This window comes from Papio anubis, chromosome 10, assembly GCF_008728515.1.
Source record: "Papio anubis isolate 15944 chromosome 10, Panubis1.0, whole genome shotgun sequence".
Taxonomy (NCBI): Eukaryota; Metazoa; Chordata; class Mammalia; order Primates; family Cercopithecidae; genus Papio; species Papio anubis.
In genome coordinates, this window is record NC_044985.1 from 15,193,228 (window position 1) to 15,221,145 (window position 27,918).

General features: G+C 35.7%; 1 protein-coding gene across 5 annotated transcripts in view; it reads right to left on the reverse strand.

Moving 5' to 3' along the window:
• Positions 1–27,918, reverse strand: part of DPP10 (dipeptidyl peptidase like 10) — a 1,394,248-nt gene that overhangs the window by 539,239 nt on the left and 827,091 nt on the right. For 4 of the 5 annotated variants that reach the window (XM_017947907.2, XM_017947908.3, XM_003909197.4 and 1 more), the window contains exon 2: positions 1,768–1,882. In XM_017947907.2, the coding sequence (XP_017803396.2) occupies positions 1,768–1,882 (115 nt within the window). Of the gene's footprint in view, positions 1–1,767; positions 1,883–27,918 lie in introns of those variants that run through there. The other variant, XM_017947910.3, reaches the window with a different exon arrangement.

A 27,918-nucleotide genomic window follows, 5' to 3' on the forward strand; every position in this document is an offset into this window, starting at 1 on the left:
AAAATGAACTCAATTATGGTTCATCACTGTGGTTTATACTGGGAAAAATTTGAAAGGGTTGAGCAGAGGAGGCTTAATTTAGTGAGTGGCTAATTCTATATGGCCTTTCTTGTATCGAACTCTCAAGGATGCCAAAGTATCACTATGGCCTCAGTGAGGAACAAGAAAACCTGAGAAAGTGAATCACTGGGCCAAGGATGCTAGAATCAGGATGAAAGAAAAGAGTTCAAGAGAAATACACAGGAATTGTGACATGAATACCTCCATCTGGCTAAGAGTCATCAATAGAAGGCCTCAATATCAACTCATTCATTTTTTTTATAATTATGTTAAACTTCATATGTTTAAGTGAAACACCATGCTGAAACTCATCTTCCTGTAACAAAGATTCTTGGCATTGTGCAGCAACTTAGAGCCATCATATTGCTCAATGACATTGTATTGCAGATGTACAAATGAGGCATCGTACATTCGTATGTAAGAAAAGGTTTCTGGGGAGAATGCTGGATAAGTCAACTAATTTTACCAGGGAATTTTTTCTTTCTTCTTTTCCAATTACCTTTCTCTCCTCCTTCCTCCCTACTATCTCCCTTCGTTTCTTTCTCAACCTCTCCACATGTTAACTAATATCTAAAAACTGTATTTTTAGCAGTCTATACATTTCAAAGTCAATATTTTTACAAAGATGGTATATTTCACAAAGTGTCTCACTGGAACAATTGATACTGCCATTTGTATAATTAGTCACCAAAATTACTTGACTAAATGACTCTGAAAAACAGTTATCGTTAACCGTATTTTGTACATCAGGAAATAAGTTCAGTGTACTTAAGGGGCTCATAAAATAACACAACTAAGACAAACCTGAAGTGGAAATAAATAACATTCAACAACAGGCTGTAATTTTAAAATATCAGTTGATTTTTGGATTCATTCAATCATATCCCAGAAACGACTATTTTTCATAACACTGTATCATATGTGGGTGTTCAGTCTTTGAGAAAAACGGGTGGGTGGGTTGCAGCAACATGTCAAATGTATCTGGAAGACAATTGGGGGAGTTTAAAAGTGATCCCCTTATCTCTGCCTTCCTTATTAGTACCTACTAAAGACTAATAAATCTCATGGGTATTGAAATAGTCCCCAGAAAGAAGCACAATGATATTTTCCATATTAGTATTAAACTCTTTAATCTGAAGAACACAGTCCAAAAATCATTGCAAGCGCAATTTGCAAAGGTTCTTTAGATAGGGTAGAAACTTAGAATGTAAAAACTTTAAGGAAAGGAAGGAAAAGAAGGCATAAGAAAGAGGTGTCCAAATATAGAGGCTTAGATCACTCTCTTTCGATCTGATCTTCTTTTTCCAACAATTCCTCTCTTCCATTTCCATACAGTTGGGTTATTATCTATATATAGAAACTTCCAGATGCCACTCCCTCATCTTCAACCCACAATAAAAGTCAAATGTCTTCTGCATTTATCAAACTAACACATAGTAAGTCTGTAAGTGGCAATGGAGACCAAAAATCTCCTTGGCATTCTCAACTTACATATTTTACATTTTCAGCTTCCCCAAAATATCCTGCATGATATTTGAACTGCAGAATTATTGTGCTGTTTGCAAAATGTCTGATTATGCTTTTTTCCCAAATTCCAACCCATGCTAATGTGCCCTAAGATACCACATATTGCTACCCTCTTAAGGCATTTGAATGTGAAATTATCATCCACAATACCATCATAAGAGAGGAATAAAGACAGATTACCTGGGGTTAAGAGGATGACTGACATAGTGATGAGTGAGCATACAACTAAAATCACCAGCAGAGCAATAGCAATTCCCTTCCAGTTTCTCTGTGGAGGGCTGTTACTTCCCAGTTCCTACCGAGATAGAAAAAAAAGTTTCGTAATTATACATGCTCCAAGAGAAATGTATTCATAAAGGAATGATTCAGTGCATGGCACAATCACAGTTTGAAAGCTGATTAGAATCCATTTCCTCTTCGGTAGTTCATTTAATTATTCAAAAGTGCACGTATTATAAATGGCTATCTTTTGGGGGGCAATCTGATCTCTCTGTGAGATAAACCAGCAGAATTTATGCTTGCTGTCCAAAATGTAGATGGTGTAAAAATCCATTGACTGTAAACACCAGGAATGATAGCCAAAATACTCTGCAAAATAATCATGGAAATAGAGTGAGTCCATTTACATTTATTCTTGCTACAATGGGACCTACAATAAAGATGTAAATACAAATGTTCTTGAAGCACTATGAACTACATTCTAACTGGATGGGGAAAAGATCAGAAATGGGAAAATCAGGCCGGGCCCAGTGGCTCAAGCCTGTAATCCCAGTACTTTGGGAGGCCGAGACGGGTGGATCACGAGGTCAGGAGATCGAGACCATCCTGGCTAACACGGTGAAATTCCGTCTCTACTAAAAATACAAAAAAAATTAGCCGGGCGAGGTGGCGGGCGCCTGTAGTCCCAGCTACTTGGGAGGTTGAGGCAGGAGAATGGCGTGAACCCGGAAGGCGGAGCTTGCAGTGAGCTGAGATCCGGCCACTGCACTCCAGCCTGGGCAACAGAGCGAGACTCCGTCTCAAACAAAAAAAAATAAAATAAAAGAAATGGGAAAATCATTCAAAATGTCCCTTACCGCAGAGCAGCACACATTTGTTAACCAAACGGGTCTTTTTAAAACAGTTCTCCCACCACTCACAAAAACCAACAGGATGTAGTAACTAAACTAAATGAGTCCTTCTGTATCAGTGGTTAATGACACTTGCTGGGCAACATGCATGATATTGGCAAAACGTATGGCTGACGAGGAAAATAAACTTGTACATCTCTCACAATGCATGTGGCAAAGCTATTCATTCCTCCAATGATCTGTGCTGGACTGTGTTTACTAGATATGTGTGGCCATAACTCACCAAAGCAAAGCACAGATCACATTGATTTGAAACGAATGTCAGTTTTTCTGTGCAATAGAGTTTATAAAACACTGAGCTTCTTGTTTTTTTTTTTTTTTTTCTTCCTACTCCATTTCCCACCTGTTTTTCATCCTTTCTCAATACAGCCCTCTTTATTCAGAAATGGCTGATTTGGTGATGAAGGACACAAAACACGAAGGTATCCAACTCACAACATGTGCACAAATCACCCAAGAAGCCATACAGACAGCAGCTTTGTTTTAAACAAACATAAACAGAATAGCAAACATTTAATAAATTGTACATGAGTTCCAGTGACTCACAGATTAAAACATTGATGCTAATATTCATATAGTTATTTTGGTGTTGAATTGTGCCATAAACCCATCAGATTTAAAGAACTAGACTCTAAATAAATACAAAAAGAAACCATGCATAGGAGGCATTTTGTTGTTTGCTGTTTCCCTTCTCAGATAAATCACTCTAAGGTAGTCTTTCATTCTAATAAACCAAATCCAGGAGAGATCAATTCCACTTTTGCTTAAATGACTTGCTCCACACCTCTTTTTCAAATAATGCTTATTATCCAACACTTCTATTCCTCTTGCACTTTAGGATTTTCATCCATATTTTCCACGTAAATCAAGACAGTGGGTCCCCCAAATTATCAGCTTTAGAGAAGTGATATAAAGACGATCAATAGTTGTCTTGTGAACATAAACCCTTATCTGGAATGCAACATTCTTGCAGGTTTCTAGGTGAGTTTCTTTGTCAGAATGTGTGTGCTGTGATGATTGGTGATTCTCTATAATAACGCCCTACTTCGAGGCTACTCAGAAGGTAGAGTGATAGAACGAGAGAGGTTGCTGCTGTAAATCAAAGCCTACAGTGGTCTGAAAGTTGGGAAATACTCATGTAAAGAACTGAGACAGTGAAAACAGGGGCAGTAACCAACAGCAAATGAGTATCTGGGCCAAGAACCATAAATATTTCCCTATTTATTAACTGTAAGGGAAGCAAGCATGTATTATTGTTTCACAATGTAAGAAAAGGGAAAAAGAATAAAAATGTAGCAATTATAACTGACTTTTCAATTCAGTAAGAGAATCAAGAAAAAATTATAAACTGAAATTGACTGATTATTATCTTGATAGGCTGTCACTCCAACTCATGACAAACTATTTGAGAAATGACTTTTGACTGTACTTTTCAGTTTGTGACTATAATAAAACCATGTAATGTCTACCAGACATAGTCTAACAAAGAATAATAATAGCTTATATATATTATTATGTATCTGATATTGAAATATTTTAGATTTGCAATCTCACATAATCCTCAAAATAATCATGTAAGATTAGTGTCATCTTCACAAATTTGCAGATAAGAAAATGAGATTTGAAGAGATCAGTAACATATCCATTTAGTGATAATAAATGAGAGAGCTGGAGTGCTAGTTCATAAAATCTGATTATAAAGATCACACTTAAGCACTATAATGCCATTTGTAAAGATAAATATTTCTAGAACAAGTACATTAAAGAATCAATAAATCAGTAAGTTATTTGGACCCATACATAACTGTACATCAATACCTTTTATTTGGGAAAATGCACAGTAATATTTGGAATTCAGTAATGCTATCCTGAATTCAGTAATTTTTACAAATAAATACGTATTTTCCCAGTCACAACTGACTATGGAAGTCCACCATTTAAAAAGCGGTAAAACAAATTTGAGTGAGACATATTTTTATGTTCATAAAGTAATGCACATAAGAATGTGTGGTTCCTCTGAAATGACTCATCGATGCTCAAGGCATATACAAGTCCCTGTTTGAGAACTGCTGACTTAATGAATGTAATATAATTATCCCATTTCCATCCACCTTATATTCTATTACCATTACATTTCTAAAGCATGATGTTACTTACGTTACTTTTTTATCCAAAGTTCTTTAACATCCCTATGCTAGCTAAAGAATCAAACACAAATGTGTGAGTCTAGAAAAAATAATTATCTATATCCATGCTTCTGTTTCCCCAGCCAGCACAATCTACTTCTGAGAAAGAATCTTGTATTTCATGCTGCTCTGATTACCATTTCCTTACATTTGCCTCAGGTGCTTCAACCTTCACATCACCATTCCATCCCTAACTCTGTTCCATCCAATCCCTTTCATATGCATCCAGTTTTAGACACTGTCAGTCATTCAACATCCTGCTCAAATGTCTCTTCTCTTGGGAGTTTCTCCTAATTATGCAAGCCACATATGACTTTCCTTTCTCTGGGAAAAAAATATGCCTAAAATACACTGTACCAGTAAGTTTGAATCCAACTCTGCTACTTGAGAGCTAGTAAACTGCAAACACACTTCTAAATTATCCTGAGCCTCAATATTTTTACCAGAACAACTGGAATAACAATGATAATTATTTTTAAGTGTTGGAAGGATTAAAATAATTCATAAAAAACTCTTACCTAAGTATACAATAAGAAAGTTTACACTAAGTGAACTGTTTGGAATGTTCTCCCTCAATACACTTGTACTCTTTCTCATCATTCATAATATTATGAATGAATGACATCATCACCATCATAATGATGATGGTGAATGGTAGTGATGGTGTTGCTTAAAACCATGTGTAAAGATCCATCATAATCCTGTTAGGTTTAAAATTATTAACTCCTTAATGTAAGAATCACATCTTAGAAATTTTTATTTCTTTTTTTAATTTAAAAAAAAAATGTTTTTAGAGAGAAGGTCTTGCTCTGTCACCCAGGTTGGAGTCCTGTGGTACAATCATAGCTCACTGAAACCTCAAACTCCTGGGCTCAAGTGATCTTCCTTCCTATGCCTTCTGAGTAGCTAGGACTACAGGCATAGTGCCATTACCACTCAGTTTTGTTTTGTTTTTATTATTATTTTTTGTAAAGACAAGGTCTTTTATGTTGCCAAGGCTGGTCTCACACTCCTGGCCTCAAGCAATCCTCCCGTGTCAGCCTCCCAAAGTTCTGGGATTAAAACCATAAACCACTACACCCAGTCTTAAACAATTTTAGATTCCTTACATCAGTTAACAATCTCCCGTTCTCTTAATAGGTGCTTGGAAAGTAATTGACCAGTTAATTAAGTGGTGGTGAAAGTGATCCCAATTGACTTTGTCTTTGATGACTTTCTACCATCCCACATCGGAAAGTAATCAATTCCACATGCCAGACCAACAGAACAGGTATGATCCTGGGCAGCAGCTTTAGACAAGGAACATGTTAGGAACTTGCAACATGGTCATCTGATGCTTTGGCCACACAACAAAGTGCATGTTAGATTATGACATCACAAGGAGAGGGTCTAGAAACTTAGGGACAAACATTAAATGATCCATATATGGTGCTACTTTTGTAAATGAGCCCTCCAGTGGATGGATACATCAGTTGAAATGCTTGTGTTCAATGTCAGATCATATTAAATATTGTGATTGCCTGGAGACACATTAGTGCTATAGTCAAAACTAAACTGCGTCTGTAACCTAACTATTTACATTATATCTACCACCAACAAATTACTCATCACCCTTCAGAGAACAGTTTAGTTTACAAGACAAGGCTTACCATTATAAAGATAGTTTATCTAAGTTCAGATTCATTTTTATTTGTTTAGGTGAAAGGAGAAAAATGCTGGGCATAATAAGTAGGAAAAATGCAAGGGTTATACACCATTTTATTTGGCAAAGTAAAGAAAAAGTCTTAACTATCTGATTTGCTTTTCTTCATAGGGAAGGAAAGGATACCAAAATTTGTTTTTTAAAAAAATGGTATTCCACTTGCACTTTCCTTTGGAAAACATCAATGTATTTATCTGCCATATGTACTCTGAAGAGAAATATAATCCATTTATATTGAAATAGTTAAAAAACATGATATTTAGAGAAAATATAAGGAAAAATCATTGCAATATTGAAATTATGTATCTAGATTCAATGTGGGTATGTTTTTAACAAAAATAGATTTTCTCCAACCACCTGTCTACTTTCTAAGAAGCACAAGGAAGGTTCTTCAAAATATCTGTATTTCTGCTTGAAAAGATGTACTTAGGTTTTTTAACCCTAGAGTATTAACATTTTTTACATTGATGCTTAGTGTCTTTCTTAACACAATCATACCAATCACTCAAAAACGTATTCACTTTTCTTTTACCCTTCCCTATACTTACTAGTTTCAATATGTCTTCACATAGAATCTTAATGTTTTATCAAAGAAGTTCAATAAAGTGCCTCAAAATTTAAAAAAATTGGGGTGTCCTCTTCCATCAGTTCACATTCTGTTAAATAGCTCAAAAGTTTGAATGGTTTTTTTACTTATTTTATTTTACTGATGGTGTTTATATTTTCAACTGTAAATAATGTCAAATATGTAAAGGTTTGAAATAGTCCAAAGACATTTATACTGAATAATCTGAAAATATCCTAAAGAAAGTTAAAATACTTTAAAAGTTTCTATATTGTCTCATGATATTAGAGAAACAGAATTTAAGAGTTAAAACTTTAAAAGATACCCGGAATAAACTCCATGTTAAAGAAACATGCTCTTGCAACACACCTAACAAACGTTAAGCAAGCTCTGGCTTGAAAAGTATTGAGATACAGAAATTCAATTTAAATTTCCTTTAAACAATACCATTTATCATTTAACAAAATGTACTGGAGTGTGTTAAGGCTTGGAATACCACACAAGATGAAGCTTGGAATACAAATTAAAATAAGACCTGTTCCCAGTGAGCATAAAGTCTGAGGAAGAATTTTCTAGGCAACAACATAATACAAGATTAAACAAATAAAAGTAAAAGAATAAGTCATAAAATTTTGCTATGGGAAATAAATAAGAAAAATACTAATTTTCTTATACTGATGTAAAACATTCACTTTGCACATTCAATCAACATCCTATAAAAAAAGGTGCTGGATATGCTGGGATTACATAACTATAAAAAATCTGGAGTGGAAAAGGAATCAGAGGAGTTTTTTAAAAAGTAAGTAGGAAATCTGTATAAAAATACACATGTAGGTATTTGGAAATTTCCACAAAGTGTTCATTTATTTTTTCCTTCTGGAAAAAATAATTGACAACATTTATAAACTATAATAGATTAATAAGCATAAAAGGAACTGAGATAATTTTCAAGGCGTTTCCAAAAGAAGCAGGCAAAATCTGATTTTGCCTCCAAGAAACAAATAACTTTTGCACTCTTTAAAATATTTTATAACATATTGAAGGCAGAAAAAAATTCTAAATTTTTATTAAGATCATATTGTCTGAATAGTATGTCTGAAAAAATATCACAAAAAGAAAATTTAAATTCAATTTAAAGAAATAAATGCAATTATACTAAATAAAACTTTAGTGAATTGAATGTAAGAGTTTAGTATAAATAACAAATATTATGGACTACCATCTAGTATTAGGAGAAACAGTCATGGTTTCCTACAAGACATTAGTTAAGAATACCAATAAAGAAAACATAATCATGGAGATCATTTCTCATATTTAATTTGCACTTAATACTTATTCTGCCTATTGCTTCTTAAAATTGCTCATTGTTCTCACACCATTCTGTTTCCCCATTTATCCTTCTTCTATGATTAGAGAACTCTATGCTAAATAAAGTAATTTTTTTTTATAACTTATTACAAGTTACACATTTTTCAAAATTATGCTCTTTATAGGTTTATGCTTTTGACCTACATAAGGCTAAATATGCCAATTCATATTGAAATCTGAGCTATGGACCAAACGCATCAACATCAGCTGGAAGCTTGTTAGAAATGCCAAGCAAGTGTCTTTTGTTGCCCTTTTTGTTTGTTTGTTTGTTTTATTTTAATTTGGGATTTTTTTTTTCTTGTTTTTGTTTTTGAGACAGGTTCATGCTCTGGCACTCAGGCTGGACGGCAGTGGCACAATCATCGCTCACTGTAGTCTCAACCTCCTGGGCTCATGCAATCCTCCCACTTCAGCCTCCCAAGTAGCTGGGACCACAGAAATGTATCACTGTACCTGCCTACTTTTTTTCTATATATTTTGTGTAGAGATGGGAGCTTGCATTGTTGCCTAAGCTTGGGTTTGTTTGTTTATAATTAATTTGTTTATAAAAGAACTGGCAATTATATGAGTTGCAATTTGCATTTATCACTCCCTAATAATTACGATTATTGGTGACAAACTTGGATATGGTTTGGATTTGTGGCCCTATCCAAATAACATGTTGGAGAAGGGGCCTAGTGGGATCAATTGGAGAAGGAGTCTAGTGGATGATGGGGGCAGATTTTCCTCTTGCTCTTCTCATGATAGTGAGTGAGTTCTCATAAGATTTGATGGTTTAAAAGTGTGTGGCACTTCCCCCTTCGCTCACTCTCTCTCTTGCTCTGCCATGGTAACATGTATTTGCTTCTCCTTTGCCTTCCACCGTGATGGTAAGTTTCCTGAGGCCGTCATGCTTCCTGTTAAGCCTGTGGAACTGTGAGTCAATTAAACTCTTTTCTTCATAAATTACCTAGTGTCAGATAGTTATTTACAGTAATGTGAAAACGAAATAATACACACTCCTAGATGAATTAACAGTAAACTAGAAACAAAATAAGTGTGACAGTTATCCTTAATACATTGTGTGTTGTTAGTTTTAGACTTTTAGCATCATGATTTAGAGGTCTAAGATAGGACTAATCAACTGTGATTCTGGACACATTTAGGGTTAAAAACTACAACTAAAGCTATTTAAAAAAGACAAAATACAAACAAACAGATTTGATGTCAGAAAGATGGCAAATTTGAAAGCTCCAGGTCCTCATTCCCCCACAGGATCATCAAGTAAACTACTAGCGACTCACTAAAACAGTTTTTCGGGAGCTCTGGTAACCAGTCAAATTAACTCCTTTCCAACCACGTGACTGCCCCAGCAAGAAAAAGCCACAGTGCAAAAGGTAGGACATTTCAGAGCATTATTTCTTGTGCTTCCCCACCTTGGAACAGTGAGTGCAGTAAAACAGAAGTAGCCCACTTTCCAGTATTTTTCTCTCAGGAAGGAAGGAGGGCAGTGGAACTTATTTTGCAAAGTTCTGACCTGTCTGTGGGCTGCCTGTGGGCTGCCGGTGGGACTGGTTTCTGTCTTGCCTCAATTGGAGCTTTCAGATGAAACCGAATATATAGTTTGAATTTCAGTTTGGAAGCCATGGAAAACTGTGATGGGTAACATAGTTCGTGAAAACTGCAAGAGTATGCTGACATGCAGAAACTGTGGGCAATACGTTATGGAAAGAGTAGTACGGAGGAACAGCCAAAATTGCAGGAAGAAGCAGGGGTGAAACTCTTAGGGATGGATAATAAAACATAGCAAAGCAGCCTTCAAAATAAATAAATAAATAAATAAATAAATAAAAGCATCCCTGTCTATGGGGCAATCAGGAGAGAATACCATACACACAGGCCCTGGGAAGACATGCCTAGAAAATGCCTGAGAAAAGCTTAAACTTTCATGCTGGGCTATTTAGAGAACGTCTCACTCCACACAGTCTACAATGACTGGAAGAAGTGTCTGATTTTTCAAACATCCAATTTTCAACGAAAGATCACAAGGCATATAAAGAAATAGGGAAATCTAGTCCTTTCAAAAGATCAAAATAAATCTCCGGAAACCAACCTTAAAGATTCAAGGCTTCAGATTTACTAGAGAAAGATTTTTAAACAACTGCCTTAAACACACTCTGAAAGCTAAAGAAAAGTAATGACAAACTAAAGAAAATCAGGAAAACGGTACATAAGAAAACTGAGAGTATTTAAAATGACATCGAAATTGTAGCTGGAAATTCATATTGTGATATATCTAACAGAACAGTAAAACAGGATTATCATTAATAATCCATAGTAATTCCACTTCTGGTTATATACCCAAAACAATTGAAAGCAGTGATACAGATATTTGTACACCTCTGTTCAAAGACACATTATTCACAATAGGAAAATGTGGAAACAAACCAGATGACCATTGATAAATGAACAGAATAACAAAATGGGGTGTGTGTGCCTGTGTGTGTGTGTATGAGTATTATTCAGCTTTGAAAATGAAGGAAATTCTGACAGTTGCTGCAACAGAGATGAACTTTAAAAACACTGTGTTAAGGGGAATAAAGTCAGTCACAAACAGACAAATACTGTATCATTCCACTTAAACGAAGTCCCTTAAGTAGTCAAATACTTAGAGACAGAAGGCAAAATGGTAGCTGTTAGGGGCTGAAGAGAGGAAAAAAATGGGAAGTTACCTTTTTAATGGTTATGCAGTTTCAGTTTGATAAGATGAAAAAAGTTCTAGAGATGGCTGGTGGTGATGGTTGCACAACAATGTGAATGTACTTAATGTCAATGAACTGTACAGTTAAAAATAATACAGTTAAAAACTGTACAGTTGAAAATAACAAAAATTTACAATAAAATATATAAAATAATATTTATAATAGCAAAACAATATATTAAATGTGTTTAGAAAGTATTATTGTTCAAAGAGAGAAAACCACAAAATGTTATTACAGAATTTATAGGACCACTTGAAGGATGTAGAGAATCTTCAAATTCCTGTTAAGGAAAATTCAATGTGGTAAAGGTGTCCATTCTTCCTAGATTAATCTACAAATTTAAAGTAATTCCAGTGAAAATCCAAATAAAATCCTTTTTTTTCTTAACTGATAAAGTGATTTTAAAATTTAGATGGAAAAATAATCATATAAAATAATAATTTTGAGATAATATCTGATGGACATCAGTTATCAAAATGTAATATAAATCTGTGCTAATGAATAATGTGTGGTATGAATAAGAACAGAAAAATATAGAAGCAAAACTATATTTCAGGGAAAAATGTTGCATGCACACAAACACATTAGTTATATTTTATAGATGGAATTTATATATGTCTTATATATGTCTATATAATTTATAGACAGAATTAATTATATTTTAATCTCTATTTTCCCACAAGACTTTCATTCTGCAAAGAAGGACAATTAGGGTTGTGCAAAACATTCCAATGAGAAATACTGTGATCTCCATGGAGCCCAGTCAGACAGTCAATTTTTCTATCATCTTACAATATTTCTTATCAGCATTCCAATCCTTTCATTGCTGAAGCCTCCCAGGAGAACCTTTTCTTGGCTCCTGTGACACCATACTTTCCTGTTTGTTGTTTGCTAGGAACTTTTCCAATTTCTCAAAATTGCGCATTTGCCCAGACCTTGGTGCTGGCCCACATCTTTTCTTTACATGAACATTATTTCTAGTGATATCATTCAATAGCACTTTTTATATTACCCATATTTTCTATCAACCTTATATGTTAATGTTAGGAACAGAATACAAGGACAAGATATTTTTAGAAAGAGGGATAGAAATTGAAATTGACCTCTAAATAGATAGAAAGCAGTCTACTTAGAGGTACTACAGTTACATTATTCAGACAGACAATCTTCTCCCAATATATGTAACACATCCCTCATACATATCCAAGTCAGTTGCTATTTAGAGTGCCACTGCTTCTTAAAGTTGCCCATGAGATTCATGCCATTTAGTTTCCTTTTACTTTTTCCCATTTCTCTGATGAAAGGACTCTGTGCTAAGGAGAGTACATATTTTGATCAAGCCTTCATATTTTTAAAAATTTGGTTTCTTAGTAGGGTGCTTCTGTCTACCTATTTAGACAATGCCTTAGCTCAGTGCAATGCATGGACCAGTAGGGTCAGCATCATCTGAAAGCTTGTTGAAAATAAAAATTATTCAGCCCCATCACAGACCTTCTGAATCTCCATGGCCATGGAAGTCCTAACAGCCACTTTTAACAGGCTCTCCGGATGACTCTACTGTGTGCTGAAGTCTGGGAAACATTCCCCAAGGTCAGTGCTACTCAAAATATGGTCAGCTTCACCCCTGAGCTTATATAAATGCAAATCATTCATCCCCAACTCAGACCTAGTGAGTTCCCAGGGAGGGAAGGACTGAGCAATCTTTGTTGTAACAAGCTCTCCAGATGATTCCTGTGCACACTCAAATCAGGGAACCCCTACCATGGAGATTAAGTCCTGGAGTGATACAGTTCTGAAACTGCTAAAATGAACAATCTTACACTCAGAGGAATTTGGTAAACGCATTATGAGTTAGTGGTTTCAGAACCAGTACACCTGCATTTTAATATCTAATTATCTATTTACTAGCTCTGTTACATACACGATTGACCTAATCTATTTAAGCATAATTATAAGCCTAACTAGTTTTGCCTAACACACATGATCAGGCTTATGAATCTTCCTCCATACATGTTATTTTCCAAATTATGTTCAAGTCTAAACTGAGTTCCACCTGGTCAGAGAGTATTTCACACTCATTTTTGTATCCATAACACCTGGTAAAGCACATACTAAGTACTGACAACATATTTGGATTGAAGCACTAAGCTCACCTTTATTCCTTAAAGTTAGGAATAGGGTCTTTAATCTTGAGGGATGCATTTCAGCATTGTGAGGACTGGGGGATAACTAGCTATCTGCATCTCAAACACAGAGAGAAAAGACATCCCAGCAGTACAGTTGTTGACCCATCCTGGGAACTATAAATTATGGTTGAAAGAGCACTAAAAGAATGTCAGTGATCTACAAACTGGAACAATAGCCCCATATTTCTGGGATTGATAAGCCTCTACGGATGAATAGGAAGGCAGACAATCATCTTTAAGCTTGATTTCAGGAGATGAGCAGGCTGCATATATAATCTTCTGCTACATTCTGCCTAAAATTCTAGGCAAAACATAGCAGAAAGATCATATTTGCAGCCCAATCATCTAGAAGTAGTTTCTAGTTAACAGACTAGACTCTTGTCCACAAGGAGAGTAGAGGATATTGTTACTTCTCATTGCATTTGCAATGCCAAGCAAAGTTCTTGGTGCACCACGCATCCACTTATATTTATGAAACAGATGAATGTAACAAACCCAGAAACTATTTTTTGGCTTAGTATAGTATTTTTTCTTTATCATCTTGATGTTACTTTTAGAATGTCAAATATTGATTCTCAATAGCCTTTTACACTTAATTTTATATCAAAGTGTGATATAAAACTCTCTTGACAACAGATAATCCATATCTAATGTGGAGTATTCAGTGTAGAGCGATAGAAAATAGTAAACTTGGCAGCCTGGTCTGCCCACCTGGGCTGCCTATTAATAATTACTTGTATGATTTAAGATAAGGCTTTCATCTTCCTAGGCATAAAACGGGAACAGCAGTGTGTGTCCAGCTTATGCCATGCAGCATTATCTGATGCAGCCAGCATGTCACAAAACCCAGCCCCACTCATCTACTTCCTAGTTATAACACAGGCACACGCTGCTCACATAGAAAATAGAAGTGATACTTGCATACAGTTTTTATGAGCTTTCCGAGAAATAATAAATAATACAAGTGAAAACTATTTATAAACTGTTTCATCTATATTAAGTCTTATAACCACATCTCACAAATTTGAAGAATTAATAAAACTATACATAATCGTTCTTGAAGATGAACTGTTGAGTCAAAGAAAGTAGTTCCTCTGAAAGAGTTAGTTTTAGAACATCTGTAAACTCTTAAAGAACATGCCCCATGCACATTTTTGAAGTCTAAGTGTGGTGTCAGCCTATTGCTAATGGAAGGAAGAAGGAATGCATGAAAGAAGAAAGGAAGAAAAGTAGGAAAGGAAGGAAGGACTCTAGATGAACTTACTGTCCCCAAAATAAATGACAATCTATTTGGGAAGGCAAATAATTTATTAAACATTAGAAGAACAAAAGAGAAAACTATATTTAAAAAATACTCAGCACTGTGGTGCAAGATGCTAAATGTAATAGGATTCAGGGAAGAGAAATCCCTGATGATGTATGTTACAAATGCTAACAATCAAATCTATCCTGGCCGTTTCCCAGTTAAATAAGATCCGGGTCAAAAAGAGCTTAGATCTGAAAGGCAGAAGAAAGTTATCCCAGGCTGAGGAAACCCCCATTCGCCTGCTCTCTCTTCAAGATGAACAAGGTGTGTTTAATGTGCTTCCTTTTCTAGTGGTTAGTTAAAGGTTGTAATTGCCCAGGAGTCAGGTAAGATGCCAAACATAGGTTAAGAAAATAGTAAAGCCATTGGCAAAATACGACTGCATGAAAAGAACAAGTGGCACTGTAGCTTCAAGCTAAGTTCAAAGCCAGCATTACTAATTTGCTCTTCATAACACCACTGACCTTTAGATGCCGCTGAGCGTCTAGGGGAAAATTTGGCAATTCACCTCATCTCCTTATCTTAACTAACTGCACTTCCTTCACCACCACCACTACCTCCCAAGCCGGAAACTTGGGTCTGATCTGGAGTTTCCTCCCTGCCTCCAGAGCAAGTGCCATTTTTCCTAAGGTTCGCCAGGGGAAAAGATAGGGGCTACAAAGATGTATGCTCGTTCAGTAGATAAATATTTCACTTTCTTAGGCATCAAAACCCATACTGAAGTAGAAACAAACACATTTGATTTAGCTCAAAATTTTATTTTTCCACATATTTATTGATTATCACTTATTAACTCTGATAAAAATCAAATGTAATAAACTTCTTTGAAAAACAATTCTGTTCATTGCAAAAACGTTTTATTCTGCTTGAAAATAGAAGGTATAGTCACTTTTTATTTTAAGTTTAAAGATTCCATGTGTGTAGGAGAAAATTTTTCTAATACCTTCTTTACATACAGAAATCTAATATCATAAAGAGGCAGCTACAGCTAAGACATCAATTTTACAACTCTTTCTCCAAAAGAAAAAAAGCAGAAATTAATGAAATGAGGCAGAACAGGAACTAAATGTGCTTTTAATTATTTTTATTGCTTTTGCCATTAAAAATGTTAATAAGTACCATATAGGCATTTAAAAAGGAAAGAAATAACACATTACATTTCCACTGTAGCAATCAATATTCCTATGCTGCTTTTAATCAGAAATGTTAAGAATATGTGTGTGTTTTAACTTCTCTACTACTCTGTGATGGTTATTAGCCATTTCTAACACATATATACTATATATAGCCACTACGCAATTAAGGAAAAAAGAAATTAAGCAACATTTGGATCTTTTATCTCTATCTGCAGAAAAGTAGTATTCTGGCAATTTTTCAGAAATCCCATGGACCAAGAATAATTAAATAAACTCAAAGTAAGTTACACTTTATCTGTGCAAGTATGCATTGCACTTCATTTGTGCTCTGCTTAAAGGAGGACTTTTCTGGCTGAAATTTTTGTATGGGTGAGGAAGGCAATTACTCGCCTCAAAGCCAGTCAGTGTTTCCATTCATCTACTGAAGAGAGCCATTTTCCCCCGCTAGTCTTTGTGAATAGAGTAGCCAGTATCTGCAGCAGACCCCAGAATGCCCTGTCAGTACCGTTAGTTAAAAATAAGCCATCCCTCATACATTTTCAAAAGACATTTGCTCTAAAAGTTCATTTTGCGTGACTCATTCAATTACGGGTAATTTAAATAGAAATTAAGAGTTTTCTTTTGTTTTGCTTTTTAAAAATATTTTCATTCTCCAAGAGAAGTGGAAAAAATCCATCCAACCTGTGTCTGTGTTGTGAGGAGGGGTTGGGGAGGGACAGCCCATCTGCCAGGAACAGATAACCAACCTCATGCCTCTCCCTCCTGTAAAATCATTGGCACTCTGGCTGCATGAGAAACTTTGATTCATTTTGTGGTGATACTTATTAGCATCACAAAAGCATTCTGATCATTTGGTCAGGTTTAATAGTTGTCTCAAACTAACTGTAGGCTTCGCTTTCATAAACTACCTAGGTGTAAGGATTCCATATTGATAGTCACAATTGATAAGGTTAACGATGCAGTCCTAGTCATTTTTCATTTTGTTCTAGTTTTCAGAAGAGATTTTTGAAGATAAATTTAAGAACTGTTTTTCAAAGAAGGAAAGTCATAAATACCATTTTGGAAGTCCCCTTCCCCCCAAAAAGCAAAAAACAAACAGAAAGAGAGAGTACAAAACTGCAACAGTCCTTCTAGATGTAAATTTACAAAAGCTAATCCAAAAAAAAAAAAAACCTAAAATTTACCTACTTGTGTATGTGAGCTGAATGTCATTCCTTTTGTTCAATGTATCCATACTGTTAATGAAGCCTGATGTGTATTAGAATTTCAATACACATTTGATAAATACATTCATTAATCTCTAAAAGCAGAAGCATATTCCCTCCTAAGTCAACCTACTAGACAAACACATGCCCACCCACCCATGACTGCCTTTTGAACTTCTTCAGAATGATTCAATGAGGCTCCCAAGGTGTTGCAGGAAGTCAGGGACCCCAAACGGAAGGACCGGCTGAAGCCATGGCAGAAGAACATAAATTGTGAAGATTTCATGGATAGTTATTAGTTCCCCAAATTAATACTTTTATAATTTCTTATGCCTGTATTTACTGCAATCTCTGAACATAAATTGTGAAGATTTCATGGACACTTATCACTTCCCCAATCAATACCCTTGTGATTTCCTATGTCTGTCTTTACTTTAATCTCTTAATCCCATCATCTTCGTAAACTGAGGAGGATGTATGTTGCCTCAGGACCCTGTAATGATTGTGTTAACTGCAAAAATTGTTTGTAGAGCATGTGTGTTTGAACAATATGAAATCTGGGCACTTTGAAAACAGAACAGGATAACAGTAATGTTCAGGGAACAAGGGAGATAACGTTAAACTCTGACTGCCACTGAGCCGGATGGAACAGAGCCATATTTTTCTTCTTTCAAAAGCAAACAGGAGAAATGTTGCTGAATTCTTTTTCTCAGCAAGGAACATCCCTGAGAAAGAGAATGCGCCCCTGAGGGTAGGCCTCTAAAATGGCCGCTTTAGGGGCAGCTGTCTTTTATGGTTGAAGACAAAGGGATAAAATAAGCCCCGGTCTCCTGAAGCACTCCCAGGCTTATTAGGAAGAGGAAATTCCTGCCTAATAAACTTTGGTCAGACCGATCCTCTGCTCCCAAACCCTGTCTCCCCATAAGATGTTATCAAAGACAATGCATGCCCGAAACTTCATTAGCAATTTTAATTTCGCCCCGTCCTGTGGTCCTGTGATCTTGCCCTGTCTCCATTTACTTTGTGATATTTTATTACCTTGTGAAGCATGTGATCTCTGTGACCCACACCCTATTCGCACACTCCCTCCCCTTTTGAAAATCACTAATAAAAACTTGCTGGTTTTACGGCTCAGGGAGCATCACGGAACCTGCCAACATGTGATATCTCCCTCAGACACCCAGCTTTAAAATTTCTCTCTTTTGTATTCTTTCCCTTTATTTCTCAGACTAGTTGATGCTTAGGGAAATAGAAAAGAATCCATGTTGAATACCGGGGGTGAGATTTCCCTCCATACCAAGGCATCCCTCCCTAGTCTGCTCATGACATTTGGCTTATCCCTAATGGTAGCACTTATCAAATTAAATCTGTTTGTCCAGTTTCAAGTGTCTTTCACAAGACTAGATCTTCAATCAATAAATATCCATTGAATTGGGTAGGAATGACTGGCAAAGTATATACCACTAACAGACTGAGTGGGTTCCTTTCTAAGAAGGATATTTCTTGTGTTGTTTTTCATGTTAGAAAATCGCTCACTGTGTATCTCTTTCTTTTGACTTGGCTGTCAGGGAAGACAATGAGTATGAAAAACAAAGTGCTTCTTTATAGTCTTAGTTTGTTCCTTCAGCAAGAGCAGAGATTTACTGACATCCATGTTGATTCAGGTTGCAGTGATCAAGTATGAACTTTTACAGGATCACCCAGGGTTTACGACTCGAACGTAACTTTCCTTTGCCTCTTTCTCCATCATTCTCTCCCATTTAAAAAAAAATCATTTTGTAATACCCATGCTGCCTGTCCTTCCACTTACAGGATACATTACTGTAATGAAGCTCTATGTTACTAAATCACACAGTTTCTGAACAACTAAACGTAATTTCTTTTCTTTATTCTTTCCTTACCAGAAGCTCACCTACACCACATGATGGTGTAATAGTGAATAAAAGAAAGCACTGCCTTCTCAGAGTTGAATCACAGAAAAAGAACTGTTCCCAGACAACAGAGAAAGGCACTGCCTATGTCACGATTAATTAAATACACCTGTAGAAGCTGTGCAACGACTGGGAGAAGGTGTAAACACCACCATTGCCCTCCCAACTCTTGCCCCCTCTGATTCCCATGACACGTGAGTCTCTATGAAGAAATGAATGGATAAGGAAACATTAGGTTAATACTACTAAATACCTTAATCATAAAACTGATTTTTTTTCTTTCCTGATTTCACGTTCACTCAGCAACTTCTGGATGTTCATTTAGCTTTTCTGAAATACCTGCCAACAGGGACGAAAGGGCCTGACCACACTGACCCACATCCTGCCAGCTGCAAGGCCATTTGTCTTTACTTTATCAATATATCCTTTGGCACTGTGGCTTACTTGCTAGTCTTTGTGCCCTTGGTTAATGTGAATCTGTACCCTAGAGATGGAACCATTTAATGTGCTTATAAACATCAAAGTTTCTGTGCCCCAAACCTGAGTGCCAGGGCTCGTACCTTGGTGAATCCATCAAAATAAATGAAATGTTATGAGAAATGTGGGCAGCCAGCCAGTTGGCTTCACTGAGTGATAGCCTGACCTTGGCTTTCACCTGTCTTTCGAATTGCCACAACAGACACATTTGAAGGATTCAGTCACCATCTTCAGTAGGGTCTTTAGCAATAACACATCCTAATACACCACGGGACAATGCTCAGATCCTCAGTAAAAGTTAAGTGTTTCAATTGGATAGCCATGTGCTAAGTATTACAGGAAATTATTTTTGGTAAACCAATAGCATCATCAATAACAACAACAATAATAATAGGCTATATTTGTGATGTACTGAGAGTATGCTCCCAGATTTAAACACATACCACGTTGGAGGAAACAGCAGCATGGCAAGGATTTCATAAGCGGCAGAATAAATTCCAAGTCTGTTCACAGATAATCTATTTTACCTGAACATTTGATGTGTGGAAGTGTTCTATCTAATGCATAAGTTAAAATATGGTGTTTTAAGGTAAGCATTGATTCAGTATGGAGAACTGAGAAAAGGGTATGTGGCATGTTTTAAAGACAAAAATTTAGATCCCAAGAATATTTCAAAAGCAGTTTTTCTTGAGTTTCTAGGCTTCTTTGGTACTATTCAGCAGGGAAGTTTAAACAATGCTGTTCTAAAATAAAATCAGAAGAGTTTAGACAATGCACTATAAATAAAAATGACAAGGAGAAAACATAATTGGTTTTATATGTAGTTATGTAGCTTTATAAATACATGAAGTCTACTATAAGGATGTTACTGAAGGGATTCATTCCTATAGAGATGACGTTTAGCTGGATATAGGCTTAAATAACACTAATGAAAATTAGACTAGTCACCACTGCACATAATGAAGGACTGGATACATATATGGCATTATCTAAATGGAATAATTTTTTATCAGAAATATTTTAGAACAAGACCTGCTATTACCTGTATTGGATATTTTAAGAAAGTTATATTAGAACACAAATGTTTGGCCTGAATGACTGCTTAAAATACTTTCCATTTCTGAGTCTCTCTGATTATGTAAACTTATAGGAAAGGCAATCAATTTTCCTAGGTTTAAGCTTGGGAGAACATAGTCTAAACTATGTAATAGATTTTTAGGGAGCACATGGTAGCACAGTGCTATAGATCTGTGACATCCAGTAGCCACCCGAGCCTTGGTATTGATGAATGTGTTGAAAAGTAATGAGTCTACAACGAGGATCTGGTCAGTGACCACTCCATGTCATAAAAGACCAGTTCTGAAATGCTCATGGATATATAATTCCCAAAAGTTTCCCAGTGGCAGTTATTTCATTCTTAGTGATAAACATGCTTAGGCATCAAGACATCCATCATTCAAAAAAAGGTAGTGGTGAAAAAACTGTGTGAATAATTTAAATGTTGATACACTGGGCATATAAATTGTTTTTGAAGACAAGTAACGTGATATCAGTATCTAGCAGAACTGTGCTTCATTCAATATTTAAAGATGAAAAACAAAACACACCATTAATTTACTAGCTATTGGAAATTTGTGGTGGGGAAAATTCAATATGTTATGTTGGTTAGTAAAGCTTAAAGTTAGAATTTTTATGTCTTCAAATTTAATAACATTCTATTAATGACCTTGAGTATTTAGTCTGGGAAACAGGGAAGAAGTAGTATGTAAGACTGAAGCAGAGGTGGGATACCATGGCTCATGCCAGTAATCTGAGCACTTTGGGAGGTCAAGACAGGAGAATTGCTTGAGCACAGGAGCTCAAGATCAGCCTGGGAAACATAGGGAGACCTCTGTCTCTCCAAAAAATAAGAAATTAACCAGGCATGGCAGCACATACCTGTAATCCCAGCTACCCTGGAGGCTTGGATGAATCTCTTGAGTCTAGTAGGTCGAGGCTGCAGTGAGCTGTAATCGCACCATTGCACTCCAGACTGGGCAACAGAGCGAGACCCCGCCTCAGAAAAATAATAAACATGGGGACAAAGCCTGATTCCTGTGGTCCCATGACAAATTCTAGCCCATTCTTTGTATACAAGATGTAGAAAGATGAGTAGATTAGCAGGGATTACCATGCCTCAGAGACTGTCAAAATGATTTACCTTATCTCTGTTTTAAGATAAGACAGAAATATTCTTTGTTGGCCAAAAAAAAAAAAAAAAAAAAAGAATGCCCTTCACAAGCAATGCTAGAGTGTTAGAGAATTCAGAGAAAATCTTGTTACAAGTGCATGATTATTGAGGCACCACGATTTATAGAGAAAATGAAGTGTTTTGCCCCCAAATTCTATAGTGTGCCACCTTAGAAAGATGTTAACTAATATTGACATCTGTGTCAGCAATATTTTGGGATTAAGACAATCATCTCCACTTAAAGTTTACTTTCAATTTGGTTCTCATCCCTGTCTTAGTTTCCATCCTCAATACATCAATCTGTAGTCTCAAATGATTCAGCAATATTGTAGCTGATCCTTACCTTAAGGCATGGTATGCCCAGAAGCAGGGAGTATAAATATGAAATATTGCTACTGCTTATCTGACTTGCAGTAGATCAGTGTCATGTGACTCAAGGACATTTTCTGCCAAGGATTTTCATACTATAATTCCTTTTGTATCAAAAGTGTATCAAAACTGAATACTTTTGTAAAATAAATGGTTTATCTACTCCAGGATTATGACAAGGTCAGAGGAGCATTAGCAACTTTAAAGGGGTGACATTGTTTCTATAATGCATGAATTTAACAAAACGCTTTTTTACAACAATTTCATTTTCAGCTAGTATTACCTGAATAGCACTGAGCTGAGATTGTGCCACTGCACTCGCGCCTGGGCGACAGAGCAAGACTCTCTCTCAAAAAAAAAAAAAAAGAATTTTCTCACCTTGTCTCGGGTAGCTTTCCTTTTTTAAAGAACATTTCATTATGAAAATGTTCAAATATAAAGAAAAGTTGAGAGAAGAGCGCAGTGAACAGCCATGTTCCTAGTGTTAGATTCTAGAATTAATATTTTGTTATATTTACTTAATCACATATCTACCTGCCTATTTATCCACATATGTATACCTCTATCATCCATTGATCCACCTTTAATCTACCCATCAATTAATCCATCTTAATTTTGGACACATTTCAAGGTAACTTGAACATTTCAAGCTAACTTATAATTTCAGATGCATTTCAAGACCTCAGTATACTTCACTCCTAAACACCAAGCGATATAACATTTACTAGATTTCACTCTTTGTTATAATTTTAAAAATATAATTTACATTTCACTTGCCTGATTTTTAATAAAATAATTTGCTTTCTTTTCCTTGTTTATTTCTTTAAATTCCTTATAGATTCTAGATATTAGACCTTTGTTGGATGTACAGTTTGCAAACGTTTTCTCCCATTCTGTGGGTTGTGTGTTTACTCTTTTGATTATTTCTTTGACTGTGCAGAAGTTTTTTAGTTAATTAGGTCCCATTGACTTATTTTTATTTTTGTTGAGTTTGCTTTTGGGGCCTTAGTCATAAATTCTTTGCCTAGGTCAATATCCAGAAGAGTTTCTCCTAGGTTTTATTCTAGAATTTGTAAGGTTTCAGGTCTTAGATTTAAGCATTTAATCCATCTTGGGTTAATGTTAATACGGTGAGAGATAGGGATCTAGTTTTGTTCTTCTACCTGTGACTATCCAATTTTTCCAGAACCACGTATTAAATAGGGTGTCCTTTCCCCAGTGCATATTTTTGTCTGCTTTGCTGAAAATCAACCATTTATAAGTATTTGGCTTTATGTCTGGATGCTCTATTCGGCTTCATTGGTTTGCATGTCTACTTTTATACCAGTACTATGCTGTTTTGGTTACTATAGCCTGGTAGTACAATTGGAAATTGGGTAATGTGATGCCTCCAGCTTTGCTCTTTTTGCTAGGAACTGCTTTGGCTGTTTAGGCTCTTTTTTTCTTTTCGTTTTATTTATTTTTGTTTCTTATGAATTTTAGGCTTAATTTTTTCTAATTCTGTGAAAAATGGCATTGGCATTTTGGTAAGAATCACACTGAATCTGCAGATTGCTTTGGACAGTATGGCCATTTTCACAATACTGATTCTTCCAGTGCATGAACATGGGATGCTTTTCCCGTTGTTTGTGTCGTCTATGTTTGCCCATTTGTTTATGTCATTTTCATCAGTGTTTTGTAGTTTTCCTCGTAGAGATCATTCACCTCCTTAGTTAAGTATATTCATAGGTATTTAAAAACTTTTTTCTAGTTATTATAAAAGGGGTTGAGTTCTTGATTTTATTATCAGTTTGGTCATTGTTTCATAGCAGCACTACTGATTTCTTCACATAGATATTGTAACCTGAGCCTTTACTCAATTCATTTATCAAATCTGGGAGTGTTTTGGGGGAATCTTTAGAGTTTTCTGGATATAAACCCATATCACTGGCAAACAGAGATAGTTTAACTTCCTCTTTTCCAGTATGGATGTCCTTTATTCCTTTCTCTTGCATGATTGCTCTGGCTAGGACTTCCAGTACTGGGTTGAATAGAAGTAGGGAAAGAGAGCATCCTTATCTTAGTCCAGTTCTTAGGAGGAATGCTTTCAACTTTTCCCCATTCAGTATTATATTGGCTGGGCCTTTGTCATATACGGTTTTTATTACTTTGAGGTATGTTTCCTCTACACCTAGTTGGTTGAGGATTGTTTTTTCTTTTCTTTCCTTTTTTTTTCTTTTTGTTTTGAGGCAGAGTCTTGCTTTGTCACTCAGGCTGGAGTGCAGTGGCATGATCTCAGCTCACCGCAACCTTGTTTCCTGGGTCCAAGCAATTCTACTACCTCAGCCTCCCGAGTAGCTGGGATTACAGGCGCCCCCCAACAGGCCTGGCTAATTTTTGTATTTTTTAAATAGAGATGGGGTTTCACCATGTTGGCCAGGCTAGTCTCAAACTCCTGATCTCAAGTGATCCACCCGCCTTGGCCTCCCAAAGTGCTGGGATTACAGGTGTGAGCCACCATGCCCAACCAGGTTGAGGGTTTTTATCATAAAGAGATATGGATTTTACTGAATGCTTTTTCTGAGTCTACTGAGATAATCATATGAACTGACATTTCTCAAAAGAAGTTATACAAATGGCCAAGAAACATAGAAAAAAAATGCTCAACATCACTAATCATCAGGGAAATGCAAATTAAAACCACAACAAGATACCACCTTACTCCACCCACAATGGTCATTATGAAACAAAACAAAACAAAAACAGTAAATATTGGTGCAGATGTGGTAAAAAGCGAACACTTACCTACTGCTGGTGGAAATATAAGTTAGTGAAACGTCTATAGAAAACGGTATGGATATTTCTCAAAGAACTAAAAGTAGACCTACCATTTGATCCAGCAATCTCAATACCGGGTATCTACTCAAAGGAAAAATAGTCATTATACCAAAAAGATACTTGCATGTGTATGTTTATCACAGCCTAATTCACAATTGCAAAGATTTGGAACCAATTCAAGTGCCTATCAATATATAAGTGGATAAATACAATGGAAATACTATTTCCTTAGCATTCCATGGAAAGGAATAATCTATGATTTCTTTCATCAGTGTTTTGTAGTTCTTCTTTTAGAGACCCCTCACCTCCTTGGTCAAGTATGTTCCTGGGTATTTTAGTTTATTTTTGTAGCTATTGTACAAGGGATTGAGTTCTTTATTTGATTCTCAGCTTGGTCATTGTTGGTGTACAGCAGTGCTACTGATTTGTGTAATGACAAATGAGTCCATGGAAACACTATGGAAAACTACTCAGCCACAAAAATGAGTGACATAATGTCTTTTGCAGCAACTTGAGTAGAACTGGAGGCCATTATCCTAAGTAACTCAAAAATAGAAAACCAAATACTGCACATTCTCACTTATAAATGGGAGCTAAGCTATAGGTACACAAAGGCATACATAGTAGTAAAATGAACATTGGAAACTCAGAGGAAGGAAGCTCAGCAGGGAGGTGAGGGATGAAAAATTACCTGTTGAATACAATTTCACTATTTTGGTGATGGGCACACTAAAGCCAAAACTTGACCACATACAATCATCCACGTAACCCAACACCATTTGTACCCCTCAAGCTATTGACATTTTAAAAAATTAATTAAAATAAAACTGACAGAGTAAAATGCACATATCTCAAATGACTCGACTATTTCTTTTCACTTGCCTCAATATTTGTCTCTTTCAAATTTCAGCAAAAGCCTCCACTGCTTCCCTAACTTTTAGTACACTGGAAGTGATTCTCCATTGTTCTCTTTATCATTTCCTTAATAATCTCATGAATATTAACTCTACAGTCACACATTTTCTGCCTTTCCCTAGTGAAGCAATCCAATTATTAAACTCTTATCAATTATTCTAGATCATAGATGTACACCTTTTGAATGCTTCAGTACATTCTTAAATATCTGGCCAGCTTTCAAAGAGAGGTCTTTGTACCTAGAATCAGGAAACTTAAATATTGTAAGCTGCCATGGCACACCTGTTTTGTAGTGTATCAGTGTCATGTGACAAGGAAATTCATTTTCAAGCATTTGTCTACTATAATTATTTTGCTCTCAAAATCACATTAAAATTGGACACCTCAGAGATCATGTTCTTTTTTAATGGGGAGTCAAGACAAGAGTGAAGGATTCAAACGAATGACCAGTTTCAATAAGGAAAGCTATAACAATAAAATTTTCTTCCTTCTCTATCATCTCACCTCCACAACTCCTAATCCACACTCTTACCTCCCTCCTTGACACACGTCCCATATTCTCATTCTCAAACACTATCCCAGTTGCCATTGGTAAGAATGCTTCAATACTGGTTTGATTCTCAGCCTTCTGCATATATATACATATATATATATATGTGTGTGTGTATATAAAACATATGTATATAACATATATATATATATTACTTTAAACCCTGGAGTCTACCTGACAAGGGAAGATAAATCATATTTTAAAATTCCAAAGTAAAAAAAAGATGTGGCTCTATATGTATATCTTAAAAAGAAGTTTAGTTAAATGCTTTTAAATCTTCATTTACAAATAACATCAGTTTTTCCCAGCATTCTAGCAAGGATTAAATCCAGTTCTTCTTATCTTGAAGCCAAAATATTAGCACAAAAACTGCATCAGCCAAAATATCTCCAAATGTTATTAAAAACCATTGCTGTGTAAACTTTAATGATGTTTGCATACTAGTATTAGGATGCATAATAACTCTTTCTCAGAGTATTTTATTATAAAAATAAAACACTGAGTCTGTTTCCTCCTGCAGTAATGAAAAAGAGTAAATACAAATAAATAAAGTAGAGCAAAGACCATGATTTAAAACTGAACGCTTTATTTATTAGAGCTAATGCAAAAGTTTCACTACATAATATATAGGAACCTAACTATGGCATGCATAAAAATTAACATAAATATGTTATTCTGTGGGGGGAAGGAGGCATTGAAGAAACAACAGATAGAGAAAATGCTTCATTAACTACAATCTATCATTACTTTATTCCCACTAATACCTTAATCACAAATTGCAAATGTGACTATAGGGCAAAAGAAGCAGCTCTAATATAATTAAACTTGGAAACCACAACCCAATTGTTCTTGGGTTTTATTTGCAGCAATTATAGCCCTAGGTACAAGAATCTGAGACAACAGAGAGCAAGGTCTTCTCTTTTTCCATTCCTAGCAAAAAGAGAAAGCCAGAAGGGAGGACTGAACAATTTAACAATGTTCTTTGCTTGCTGAGATCAATCGATCTTTAATCCACCAAGTGTGGTACTGCTTACATGCTTGAAATGAAAAGCATTTCATCTAACAATGGGATGTCTTTTCTCTCATTGGAGTTCTATGCAGAAAGGTCACTAGTGTAACTTGCACACATTCCAAGGTGTTAATATACACAGAAAAGAATTTTTAAAATAAATCAACATGTAGAGATAATGATCCATTCCAGTATACTCTGTCTTTTCTTCTCTATTATATGTTCATTATTACTGGCCTTTGGATATGTGGTGAGCTGCATATCAGCTTCAAATATTATAGGCAATGCATCTTTAAGCTTATGAAATAGCAAGTGTTAATTCTCTATTTTAAAGATAACAAAGGGCAATAAAAGCTGCCTAGGTAATGTAAGAGAGAGAGTAGCAGTTCAGGTCATGTATGTCACTGTAGAAAGACATAGGTCCTGGGCCTGCTCTTTACCTAAATTTATCACTAAATTCCTGAAGTCTTAGTTTTCTCATTCACAGAATTCTTAAGAATACCAACTT